This window comes from Jaculus jaculus, chromosome 1, assembly GCF_020740685.1.
Source record: "Jaculus jaculus isolate mJacJac1 chromosome 1, mJacJac1.mat.Y.cur, whole genome shotgun sequence".
Classification (NCBI taxonomy): domain Eukaryota; kingdom Metazoa; phylum Chordata; class Mammalia; order Rodentia; family Dipodidae; genus Jaculus; species Jaculus jaculus.
Window position 1 is genome coordinate 107770409 of NC_059102.1, and position 12837 is coordinate 107783245.

The following is a 12837-nucleotide window of genomic DNA, read 5'->3' on the forward strand; positions in this document are numbered from 1 at the left end:
TGGGTTCTGGGGAATCAAACCTGAGTCATTAGGCTTTGCAGGCAAGCGCCTTAACCACTAAGCCATCTCTCCAGCCCAACTTGGGGCTTTATTTATGCCCCTCCAACGCTGTTTCTCACCTGTGCAGCAGGAACACATGTTGTATGGATTGCAAAAATGATGATAACTAGAGGCGCCCACCCAGTGTGCAACAGAAGGCAAACCTTCAGCCAGCAGTTGTATGGCTGTGTTTTCACTTGATGGGAAGGCATGAAAGTTAAGTGTCGCTTTATTAGACAGCTAAGAATGGTAGGAAGGGGGGAGGGCGAGATGAGCAAAGGCATCCTGCTCTGGGCCACCCTCCTGGCAGCGTAAACTTCGGGACTGGTCATGGGGCCACCCATGGGCAGCTGCTCTGGCTTTTGATTAACCAGATGAGGGATTGCAATCCATTGTGTGGCCAGGGCCCCAAGGGAAGGGCATCCCCTGACACCACAGTCATGTAACCATGACTCATCGGGTGGAGATGCAGAATGACTGGAAGGTAGATGCTGGGAACAAGGGCGCCTGGAGAAGAGCTCCCCAGTTGCTCTGGGGACAAAGGAACAGACATTCTCTGGGGTCTGTGGAGGCAGAAGCTCAGCCAGTGGAGTTTCCTATTGCTCTTCAAAAGGGAGGACATTTGTTTGTTTGTTTGTTGAGACAAGGTCTCATCTTGCAGCCCAGGCTGGCCTTGAACTCATAGTAATCCTCTTGCCTCAGTCTCCAGAGTGTTTACAGGTGTTGGGTCACCAAATCCAGCTGGGGTAAACTTTGTTATTGTTCAGAGCTGCACACAAGCTGTGGGGAGCTGGAGGAAGGAACGCCCAGATTACTGGGGAGGGCACTTGTCTTTCACTGTGTTAGATCCTCACAGTACCTCTGAGGGAAGGAAACTGACTCATTTTTTAAAAAAATGTTTTTGTTCATTTTAATTTATTTATTTGACAGCAACAGAGAGAGAGAGAATGGGTGCATCAGGGCCCCCAGCCACTTCAAATGAACTCCAGATGCATGCATCCCCCCTTGTGCATCTGGCTAACGTGGGTCCTGGGGAATTGAGCCTCGAACTGGGGTCCTTAGGCTTCACAGGTAAGCGCTCAACCGCTAAGCCATCTCTCCAGCCTGAGACTCATTTTTTTAAAAAAAAGATATTTATTTATTTATTTATTTGAGAGACAGAGAATCAGATAGAGAGAGGGAATGTGTGTACCAGGGCCTCTAGCCAGTGCAAATGGGCTCCAGACACGTGCACCCCCTTGTGCATCTGCCTTACATGGGTGCTTAGGCTTTGCAGGCAAGCGCCTCACTCACTAATCCATCTCTTCAACCTCAGACTCATTTTTAGAACAGTAAGGCCTAGAGAGGGCAAAACTGGCCCATGGTCACATAGCAGTTGCTCTGCCCAGCTCCCCTCAGTGGAGGAAGGGTTTGCACGGGAAGGATCCTATGCCCAAATCGAGCTTCATGGCAACCCCATGGGAGTCAAGTATGGGGAGAGACAAAGCATTCAAACTTTGTGTGGGAGCCGGGCATGGTGGCTCACGGCTTTAATCTCAGCCATCAGGAGGCAGAGGTAGGAGGATCACTATGAGCTCGAGGCTAGCCTGGGACTACAAAGTGAGTATCAAGTCAGCCTGGGCTAGAGTGAGACCCTGCCACGTAAAAACAACAGCAACAACAAAAGCTTTATGTGGGAACTGAACATGGTGGTACAGGCTGTAATCTGGCACTTGGGAGACTGGGGATGCCAAGTTGGAAGCCAGCCTGGGCTATATGGTGAGATCCTGTCTCACACTTACCCCCCTCCCACCACCCCCAAAAAAGAACCCCACCCTCACATGGGCTTGGATTTCAGAGCCTGGAGTGTCTGTAATTCCATGAGCACCATGGGTAAAGGTGCTGACATCGTGGGTGGGCAGCTGCATTTCAGCCCAGTGTGTGCCCAGAGCGTGCTCTTCAGTCTTCCTTTCTCCCTCTCTCTCTCCTCTCATTCCTCCCCTTGCCAATTTTTGTCTTTTTCTGAGACAGAATATCATGTATCCCAGGCTGACCTCAAACTCCCAATGTAGCAAAGAATGACCTTGACCTTTTGATCCTCCTGCCTTCACCTCTCAAGGGCTAGGATTACAGGTGTGTGCCAGCCTGCCAACTTATTTGGTGCTGGGGTTTAAACCAAGGCCTCATACATACTAGGAAAGCACCCAACCACATTACAGGTTCTTCCTGTCCTTCTCCTCCCCTCTCTTCCTCCCTTCCCTCCAGCTTTCCCTTCTTCCATCATTCTTTCAATAAATACTTGCTTGGATTTGTGATGTACTTTCTCTCAAATTAGAAGGTAAGGCTGGAGAGATGGCTTAGTAGTTAAGTCTCTTGCCTGCAAAGCCACAGGACCCAGGTTTGATTCCCTAGGACTCACGTAAGCCAGATGTACAGGAGGTGCATGCGTCTGGAGTTTGCGGTAGCTAAGGCCCTGGTGCACCCATCTCTCTCTCTCTCTCCATCTGTATTTGTCTCTCTCTCTCTCTCTCAAATAAAAAAAGAAAGCATTTTCTGACTTTCGTATGAATGTGGAAGGTGCTTAAGAAAAAGAAGTCCTAGTAGCAGTGTGGTGGAGTATGACTGAACAAAATATTTCTCTAGCTTGTGAAAATTCCACAATACCAAAGCAAGAGATTAGACATAAAAATCCCACCAGCAACAGATGACAGAAAGGCTACAGGCTGAGTGCTGGAGAAGCGACGGGGTCGGGAGAGTGCCCCTTTGGGGGAGGGAGGGAAAGAGTCACCCTGGGTCGGGGAGACATGCCAGGAGACTGCAGTCCTGGAGCGAGGGGTCAGGGTCTGAGCTGAACCTCCAATGTGTCCTCACTCTTCTTTCTGCATCAAGGTGAATTCTGGGGTGTGGATGTGTCACTGAGTGATAGAACTATTGGAGGGATGGACCCTTATCACTCACCCACTGTCAGACTTGCTGGGTTTTTGTTTTGTTTTATGTTAGTTTTTGAGGTAGGGTTTCACTCTAGCCCAGGCTGACCTGGACTCTAAGAGGCCTTGAACTCACGGTGATCCTCCTACTTCTGCCTCCCGAGTGCTGGGACTAAAAGCATGCGCCACCGCGCCCGCTGCTGGGTTTTGTTTTTTTTTTTTCCTTTCAAAACATTTAATAAGCACATGAAGCTTTTATAGGTACATGTGGAATACAGAAATCATGAAATCACCAAACCTAATATACTAACATTTATGTCCAAGTTTACTCGCTCATTCCTGTCTTCTCTTGGTAAATTTCCAAGGTTTGTCAATGCCTTCTACTGGCTGGGTCCTGGGTACAATCACTGAACAAGACTGACCTGACCCTACCTCTACCCAGGTTTTTTTTTTTTTTTTCTCTTAACAGCTGGTTTCCACTATTAGTGGTCTGTCAAATTAATTAATCATTTCTTTTTAGCAGTACTAGGGATTGAGCCTAGAACTTTGAACATGCTAGACAAGTGCTCTACCACTGAGCTACATCCCCAGCCCTGTCAAATTAATATTTGGGTTATGACCAGCATTTTACAGAATGGAATGGGACAGAACAGAGATGAGTTGAACCAAATTAAGAATGTCAAAGAAGCTGGGTGTGGTGGGGCATGCCTTTAATCCCAGCACTCAGGAGGCAGAGGTGGGAGGATTACCATGAGTTCAAGGCCACGCTGAGACTACATAGAGAATTCCAGGTCAGCCTGAGCTAAAAGTAAGACCCTACCTCGGAAAAGAAAAAAAGAACAGAGCATAGTAAGAACATTGTTTTGTGAAAAGTTCACACACACACACACACATACACACACACACAAACACACAGTGTCTGAACCAGATCATAGCTATAACTGCGCTTTGTATGTAACATACAACTGATTTATAGTTTTAAAAGAAACTTAAAAACACTGCTGTGGCCCAACCTGCCCACTTAGCAGAGTAGGAAAAAGAAAGGACTGAACACAGATGTGGGGAGGAGAGGAGGCAGATGCTGGCGTTCTCTGGCGTCCTTCACTGTGAACTTAACTTTGCTCATGCGTAGTTAATATTTACCTCAGTTCTCCAAACTTGGATATCCTTATCATTCTATTCTCAAAAACCAGGGCACATGGGCCGGTGGTGCGCTGGGAGATGCGGCATAACGACCCCTACAGAAGAGGGTGTGGACGTGTCCCTCAGTTCGTTGCAGCTTACACAAATGTTGCGGCTGCATTGCACACGGCGTATAGCATAGTAACACCCAGTGCTCTTGATCTCAATTCCACACAGCCTGTCAATGGCCGCAGAGCGCTCTCGTGGAGTTTGGCTGTACTCTGGTAGCCAGCATTGGACTGTAGCTGATCAACTTTTTTGTGAACTTTTCACAAAACAATATTCTTACTATGCTCTGTACTCTTTGACATTCTTTTTTTTTTTTAATTTTTTTTCTTTATTTATTTGAGAGTGACAGAGAGAGAAAGAGGCAGAGAGAGAGAGAATGGGTGCGCCAGGGCTTCCAGCCACTGCAAACAAACTCCAGACACGTGCGCCCTCTTGTGCATCTGGCTAACATGGGTCCTGGAGAATCGAGCCTTGAACCGGGGTCCTCAGGCTTCATAGCCAAGCACTTAACCGCTAAGCCATCTCTCCATCCCCTCTTTGACATTCTTAATTTGATTCAACTCATCTCCGTTCTGTCCCATTCCATTCTTTAAAATGCTGGTCATAACCCACAGTTTGGACATGAATGTTGCTCGATTTTTGTTTTGTTTTGTTTTGTTTTCCGAGGTAGGGTCTCACTCTAGCCCAGGCTGACCTGGAATTCATTACGTAGCCTCAGGCTGGCCTGGAATTCACAGGGATTCTCCTCTCAGCCTCCCAAGTGTGGGGATTAAAGGCGTGTGCCACCAATTCCCCCCTCCCTCTGCTGGTGTTTTTATTTACACTCAAGAGTATGACAAATGGGAAACAATCAGGAGGGATGTTAGTCAACATTTCATGATTCATCCGTGCACAAGAACCACTTCTTTTCTCAACTGGATGAGAGTTTCTGAATCACGGAAGAATATTTCCTCTATTTTTGTTATAATGTAATGGTTACAAACATAAGTTTTCAAAGATGTGCATAATGAGCATTTTTTCCCCATTATTTAGAGGCATCCTACAAAACGATAAAAGCAGGCCCTGATGTGCATGACTATTAGTCCCCACAGCGAAGACTCCAGCCACAGCTGGTCTCCAGTCTCAGCCTGTCAGCAGCGCGGTTCCACGCCGCCGCTGTGAAGAGCCCCAGAAGCGTGGATGAGGACTGCAGAGATGGCTGAGTGGGTTAACCGCTGCTGCGCAGGCATGGGGACCTGAGTTCAGTCCCCAGAGCTCACATGTAAAAACAGCCAGGCATGGGGCTGGAGAGCTGGCTTAGCAGTTAAGGCGCTTGCCTGCAAAGCCAAAAAGGATCCTGGTTCGATTCCCCAGGACCCACGCAAGCCAGATGCACAAGGGGGCACATGCATCTGGAGTTTGTTTTTATGGCTAGAGGGCCTGGCACACCCATTCTTTCTCTCTCTGTCTGTCTCTCACTCACACACACACACACACACACACACACACACACACACACTTGGAATCCCTGCTCTTAGGAGGCGGAGACAGGAAGATCCCTGGGACCTGCTGGTCAGCCGTCTAGCCTACTTGGTGAGCTCTAGGCCAATAAGAGGCCCTGTCTCAAAAAAGGTAGAAAGTGCCAAGGAACAACACCTGAGGCTGTCCTCTGACCTCCATGTATACCACATGCATGCACCTACACACATGAACACACGCACACAAACGCACATAGATAGAATGCAGATGGTAATAAAAGGTGGAAAAATGATGAGGATATGATGAATTTCAGTTCCTTATTACTTTTGTTTTGAATGCAACTAATTACAATTTGATATATTCAGTTTGTGAAAATTGGCTTTTTAACGACCACCACGCACATTTTCTGCCAGTGACAGTTGATCCTCATGGGCACTCCCCTACATCCTCCTCAGAGCTCCGAGGCTGGGTGCTGTGGATTTGTGGGATTCCCTGGGAAGCAGACTCCCTGACACATGGGTAGCTTCACTGTAAGCGGCATGCCGCACACACACTCACACGGACAGACTCACGTACAGATGCACGGTGCACACTCGTCCCTCTTTCCTTGCCCTTCTTCTCACTGTGAAATGGGAACCATCCCTTCTACTACCCATGATGGGGACAGCACCCTTAAATAGTCCTGGGTTCTGTGACTTCCCTTGGGCATTGTCCCACTCTGGGTGCCAGCCTCCAGAGGAAGGTTCCTATGGAATTCAGTAACCATCCCAAGTCTCTGTGCCAGGCACCAGTGAGGAGACAGCCCGAGGAACTCTGGGAGCTTGGAGAAACCACCAGAGCTTTGGTGGGGGCAGGGAGGAGGGTGACCACAGGGGAGTCTGTCTCAGCTCTCGTCTTGGCTTCAGTTCCTCATTTGTATTTATTTATTTTGGTTTTTCGAGGTAGGGTCTTGCTCTAGCCCAGGCTGACCTGGAATTCACTAAGGAGTCTCAGGGTGGCCTTGAACTCAGGGCGATCCTCCTACCTCTGCCTCCCGAGTGCTGGGATTAAAGGTGTGTGCCACCACGCCCAGCATCAGTTCCTCATTTTTTATATGGATGTGTGTGTGTACACATGTGTGTGGAGAACAGAGGCTAAGCTGAGGTACCTCAGGAATGCCATCCATCTTTTTTGAGACAGAGTCTCTCGTTGGCCTGAAGCTTGCCAGTTAGGCTAGACTGGCTGGCTTTAAAGTCCCAGGGATTCACCTGTCTCCATCTTTCCAATGCTGGGGTGACAGGTGTGTGTTATCACAGCTGGCATTTTTACATGGATTTTGGGATTAAATTCAAGACCTCATGCTTGCAAGGTAAGCACTTCACCAATTAAGCCATTCTTCATAATTACAGACGAAAATGTTTTCACTTACTGCATTATACACTTGAAAAATATTTACAGTGTTTTACAGCGAACGTATTGCATTTAAAATTTTATACCCATGTAGAAGGGAGAGAAGGAGGAACGAAGGGATAGATCTTAGCATTCCAGCACGTGTCTTCGGGCGTTTCTTTGACTATGTCCTTAGCTTGTGTTTCTTAGAAGTCGAATTCCTAGGAATAAAGCTGTTGTATCTTAAAGACTCTTGGTATATGTTGCAAAATTAGTCCTCAGCATGGCTATGCCTGTTTATTTGTCTTAGCCTTCAGTACCCGTGTCAGCTACTTCCAGTAGCTCCAGATTTAATGCATCGGGTAGCATTTCCTCTTCATTTCTTCTTTCATTACTAGTTAAATTCAAGGTGTTTACTTTTTCATTTAGAGCACTTCCTCAAGTAACAACTTCAGAGAGGGTCACATTAGCTCTGTTTCTTCAGGAGTCAGAGAATGAGGTTTTTGCTGAGTCATAGGCTTTAGTTTGCTGCATAGTCTCTGCCTCAGTGTCTTGCACTTGTCCATAGTGTGCTCATCTTTGATCGTCAGTTCTGTGGGACCATCTGCTGGCCCTGCTGTGAGTGTGGTGGTAGCTGCTGCCAGATTCCAAGGCTTGCTTCCAGAGATGGGAGGTGCGGTGAGATGTCCTACTAAGCTGGCTTCTGGATACTGGAGCTCTGGTGTCCTTCCAAGCACTACTTGCAATCTGGCATTGACCTTCTCTTTGTGACCCATGTTTTCTCCTGGGAGACATAGATCCCATTTCCCCCTGCGATCACCAAGGGTGGGATGATGCATGGGCAGAGGTATGTTGTCTTATTGCTATCTTTATAAGATCCCGATTCAACACATGTGTTCTGGGGTATGTCTCCAGCCCAGTTGTGATTCTTCCTGTACTGTGGGTGTGGAGCACATTCAATGTGGTCCCATCATCCATACTCATGTTGGCTGGGGCATTTTTTTTTTCCATTTATATTGTCCCAACTGATCCCGTTGTTCAGGGCCTTCTAGTGCTTTGCCCCCAAGAGATCACTTCTTTGAAGTACGGTGTCCTCCCTCCCTCCCTTCATCCTCCTTCCATTCCTTCCTTCCTTCTTTCTTCTCTCCATCCTTCTTCTCTTTCTGCTTTCCTTCCTTCCTTCCTTCCTTCCTTCCTTCCTTCCTTCTCTCCATCCTTCCACTCTTTCTGCTTTCCTTCCTTCCTTCCTTCCTTTTTTCCTTCCTTCCCTCCTTTCTTCATTCTTCCTTTTTTTCTGTCTTTCTCCCTCTTTTTTTGGGGGGGGGTGGTTGAGGTAGGGTCTTGCCCTAGCCCAGGCTTACCTGGAATTCACTGTGTAGTCCCAGGGTGACCTCAAACTCATGGCAATCCTCCTATCTTTGCCTCCTGAGTGCTGAGATTAAAGGCATGTATCCCACCATGCCTGGCTCCTTTCTTTTCTTTCTTACCATTTTGAGGGATTTGTGTGAGATGAGAGACTGATATACAGGCTCACTTTACCTTCCTAAGGGCAGAAGTTCTGTCATTCTTGACAACTTGAGGTCCCTCCTGCCCAACACCTACTGGATATAAAGTTCAGATCTGTGCTTAGGCACAACCACAGGATGCTGTAGTTTTAAAGACATGAGGGGAATTACATCATGCTGCTGGGCTCCCCAGAAAGGTGCTGTGGTGGTTTGAACCAGATATCCCTATAAATTCATGTGTTATGAATGCTTGGGCCCCAGCTGATGGCAATTTGGGAGGTAGAGCCTTGCTAGAGGAGGTGTGTTGTAGGAGGCAGGCTTTCCCTTTTACTCTCCTGCTTCTGTTTTCCACCGGATGTGGTGAAGATGATGTCCCATCTCTGCTCATGCCATGCTTTCTCTTGCCATCATGAAGCTTCCCTTTGTGACTATATGCCAAAATAAAAGAACAGAAATCCTTCTTTCCTCCTATCAGCTGCTTTAGATCAGGTGTTTTGTCCCAACAAGGAAAAGGTAACTTCAACAGGTGTTCTTGCCTGGAATCCTGAGGGCTCAGCAATCACGGGGCAGAGGAAGAGACCCAGGAGATGGCTGGCTGGGTGCTACAGGAGGTCTGGAGATGTAGTCCAGTGAGCCAGGGTGGCACTGTAGAGTCAGGACAGTAAGAAGACACGTGATGGGAGTCCTAGAAAGGATGGGAACCCTGTATGGAAAGAGGCCACCAAACTACTGTGATATGTTTTAGAACACCACAAGACCTCAGCAGCCCTGTCCCGAGCACAGTGTCTTCAGTATGAAGCTCAGGCGTCCCTCCTCCCCACAGCAGCTCAGCTGGTGCTTCTTGACCTTGACTATGAAAAATGAGGTCCATAGACTGATTTCCTACTGAAGCCACCTCACCTTCCCAGGGCCTCTCCAAGGTTCTGGGAGGGTGTATATGTGTGTGGAGAGAGACTCTAGCTAGTGTGTTTTCATGGTAATTATATGTCCTTAAAATGTGAAAAAGTTTTCTTTAAAAAGAATACCTCACAGAACCCAAATCTGCCCCTGACTGTGACATCAATCAATATGGGTCTTGGGACTGAGGAGGTGGCTCAGGATAAGAATGCTTTCCATGCAAGCACAAGGGCCGGAGAGCAACTGGGCTGCATCCCCAGGAACGATGCAGAAGGCTGAGCATGGCCACATCTGCCTGTACCCCTTGTTTTGTGAGAGAAAGAGACTAGAGAATTGTTGGGCCTCTATGGTCAGTCAGTCTCACATAAGGGAGCAGCTCCACGTTCAGTGAGAGACTTCATCTTACAGGAAAAAAAAAAAAAAAAACGTGGAAGAGTGATAGAAGAAGAAAACTGAAATTCTGCTTTTGCCTCTAATACATGTGCACGGGACACATGCACCTTCATACAGGTGAATACACCACATCACACACACACCATACCATACACAGAACACACATACTGGAAAAAGAAGAAAGAAAAGAAATGGAGGTCTTAGTTCCAGTCACTAGGGGAGTTGGAGAAGTAAAGTGATAAAAAAATCAAAAAATTAAAGACAGATTAATCCATTTGGGAAGACAGAGCATGGGAGAGCAGGCCTGGTTCTGAGAAAGAAAGTAAGCAAACTCAGATGGTCTGACGGGCCACGAGAGGAACTCCAGGCTGGGGTCAATAACCCACTGTGACAGTGACTGATGACGCGAATGTGATCTCCGCCATTCTTCAGGTCCAGGCAGCTAAATGTCACCTGTGCCAGCTCAGTGGACATGGAGCTTTTCCTTCACTACTCTCTCATCCCATCAGTAAGTGAAGGCAGAGGGGAGAGAGGGGAAGGGAGGGAGGGACTGTGGACTGCTACACCACACAGACTCCCCCCAAGCAGGCCTGAATATGGCAGAGGAAAATATCAGCTAGGTTTCCTACTAAACGTTTGACTCAGTTTTCTGGGCTTTTGAGGGAGTAAAAATAGATTTGTTTAAAAGACTGTTTTAGACGCAGGACCGAAAGGGTCCATGGAGGGAGGAGGGGTGGGGAGTGGAAGTGAGGGGTCAGTGAGGCTGGAGCGGAGACCGGAGCAGGGAGGGTCTGGGGAGCAGGGAAGGCTGGGCCAGCAAGAGTACTGTGGGGTCAGGTAGGGATGTGTGGGAGAGGCTGTGGTGGGGAGCCGCTCCTGGCCTTCTGGCTTGCCCTGTAAGGACTGTGACAGCTGCCCCCCACCATTCAGGAAATTGTAATCCCAGCAACTCTGAAGACTGAGCCAAGAGGATAGAAAGGTCAAGGCCAGTTTAGATTACAGGGGGAGTTCAAGGTCACCTAATGAGACCCTATTTCAAAATAAAAAGTAAACAGGGGCTGGAGAGATGGCTTAGCAGTTAAGCACTTGCCTGTGAAGCCTAAGGATCCCGGTTCGAGGCTCGATTCTCCAGGACCTACGTTAGCCAGATGCACAAAGGGGCGCACGCATCTGGAATTCATTTGTGGTGGCTGGAGACCCTGATGTGCTCTCTCTCTCTCTCTCTCTCTCCCTCTTTCTCTCTCTCTCTCTCTCTGTCTGTCACTTTCAAATAAATAAATAAATAAAAATAAGCAAACAAAAAAAAAGTAAACAGGCCTGAGAACCTAGCTCCGTGGCAAAGCACGTGTCTGGTATGGTCAAGACCCTGGGTTTAACCCCCAGTACTGACTGTGCACGGGAGTGGGGAGGGATGGAAGGGGAGACAGGAAGGGATCCAGGTTTGGGATGGAGAAGAAACAGGGCAAGAACAGGAATATCACAAGTTCCATTTAAACCTGCAGAATCTGAGAAGTTTTCCACACACCAAAAAGATATGCCAACTGTGTAGGCGAACAGGTCTGAAGTCATGGGCGGAGCAGGCTAGAGACACAAGTTTGTGTCTTCTGTGTAGTGAATAATGACCAAGGGTGGAGTCAACAAAGATAAGACCAGGTACAGGGAAAAGTGAGCCTTGGGTGGAACTTCAAGAATCTAGGAGCTGGTGGGCTGGAGAGATGGCTTAGCGGTTAAGCGCTTGCCTGTGAAGCCTAAGGACCCCAGTTCGAGGCTCGGTTCCCCAGGTCCCACGTTAGCCAGATGCACAAGGGGGCGCACGCGTCTGGAGTTCGTTTGCAGAGGCTGGAAGCCCTGGCGTGCCCATTCTCTCTCTCCCTCCCTCTATCTGTCTTTCTCTCTGTGTCTGTCGCTCTCAAATAAATAAATTTTTAAAAAATTTAAGAATCTAGGAGCTGGGGAAATGATTCAGCCAATGACGTGGAAATAAATGGGGAAGGTAAGAATGTCATGGTGGAGGAAGCCTGGGAAAGTTCCCCGGAGAGAAGGGAGAGGTCAGCACAGTGCTGCCGAGAGACCCAGCTGGGTTCGGCTTGAGTGCACCCTGCATGCAGCAGCTAGCAGGCTGTGGGTGCCCCTGGGCATAGCTCCTTCTACGCAGTGGTGAGGGGCCGAGGAGCCCAAGAGAAATCAGGAAACAAGGGGCACCTGTAGAAGATTTTCAAGAAGTTTCCGGTGAAAATAGGAGAGAGTCTGTATAGCAAGTGCATGAGAACACACCCAAAGCTACAGGACTTCCAACCTGCCCAATATTGCTGTCCTTTTACAGATGGAAACCAAGGCTCAGGGAAGTCTGGTCTCCCTCCCAGCCAGTGTGTGGAAGAGGTTAGACTTGAACCTGTATCTGTTCAGTATCACACAAAGTTACATTCTGCGTTACAACTCTGGGGTGCATACATTCAGCCCCTGCCTGGCGTTTAAGTTATCACAAACATTTTGAACGCTCTGCTTGCCCACTGTTCCTGTACTATGAGACATCAAGGCCATGCTGAGGATGACTGGGCCACTGACTCATCTTCTTTTCTTACAGCTTCTCATCATTTTGGTCTTGTCTTTCCTCCAAAGACGAGTGCATCGGAAACAAAGAGATGACACCTTCTACCTCCTGGGGAACCACTTTGGAATGATCGTGTGAGTGGAGTCAGTCAATTCCTACAGCTTGGGTTACTCTGTGGTTGGGATGAATACCAAGGGCAAGGCCAGGGAGCTCCCAGGGTCTAATCCTGCCACACCTGTCTATCCTACCCTTCCCGCCCCAACACAACCAAGTCTGAGATGTCAGAACCAGCTTCCAAGCCTCTGCAGCCCCCAACACACAGAATGGCCTAAATATGCACGAACCCTCTTGAGGAGACCCAGACCACTGTGAAAAAGGCTTTCTATTTGTGAGGTTTCAGCACATAGACTCCTGACACTTAGTCTGATTTTCCCAAGAGTGTGGTTTATAGAGGGTCTTGGACTGCCGAGTCACCACCATAGTGGAAATGTTTGTCTTTTTTTGAGGCAAGCCCAACAGATTGGCTTTT

General features: G+C 48.1%; 1 protein-coding gene across 1 annotated transcript in view; it reads left to right on the forward strand.

The window, feature by feature from the left end:
• Positions 1–309: 309 nt before the first annotated feature.
• LOC101602009 (stimulated by retinoic acid gene 6 protein-like) overlaps positions 310–12837 on the forward strand; it is a 63997-nt gene continuing 51469 nt past the window's right edge. The window contains exons 1-3 of the mRNA XM_012948766.2: positions 310–350; positions 10190–10265; positions 12342–12442. Coding sequence (XP_012804220.2) covers positions 310–350; positions 10190–10265; positions 12342–12442 — 218 coding nt within the window. The remainder of the gene's footprint in view (positions 351–10189; positions 10266–12341; positions 12443–12837) is intronic.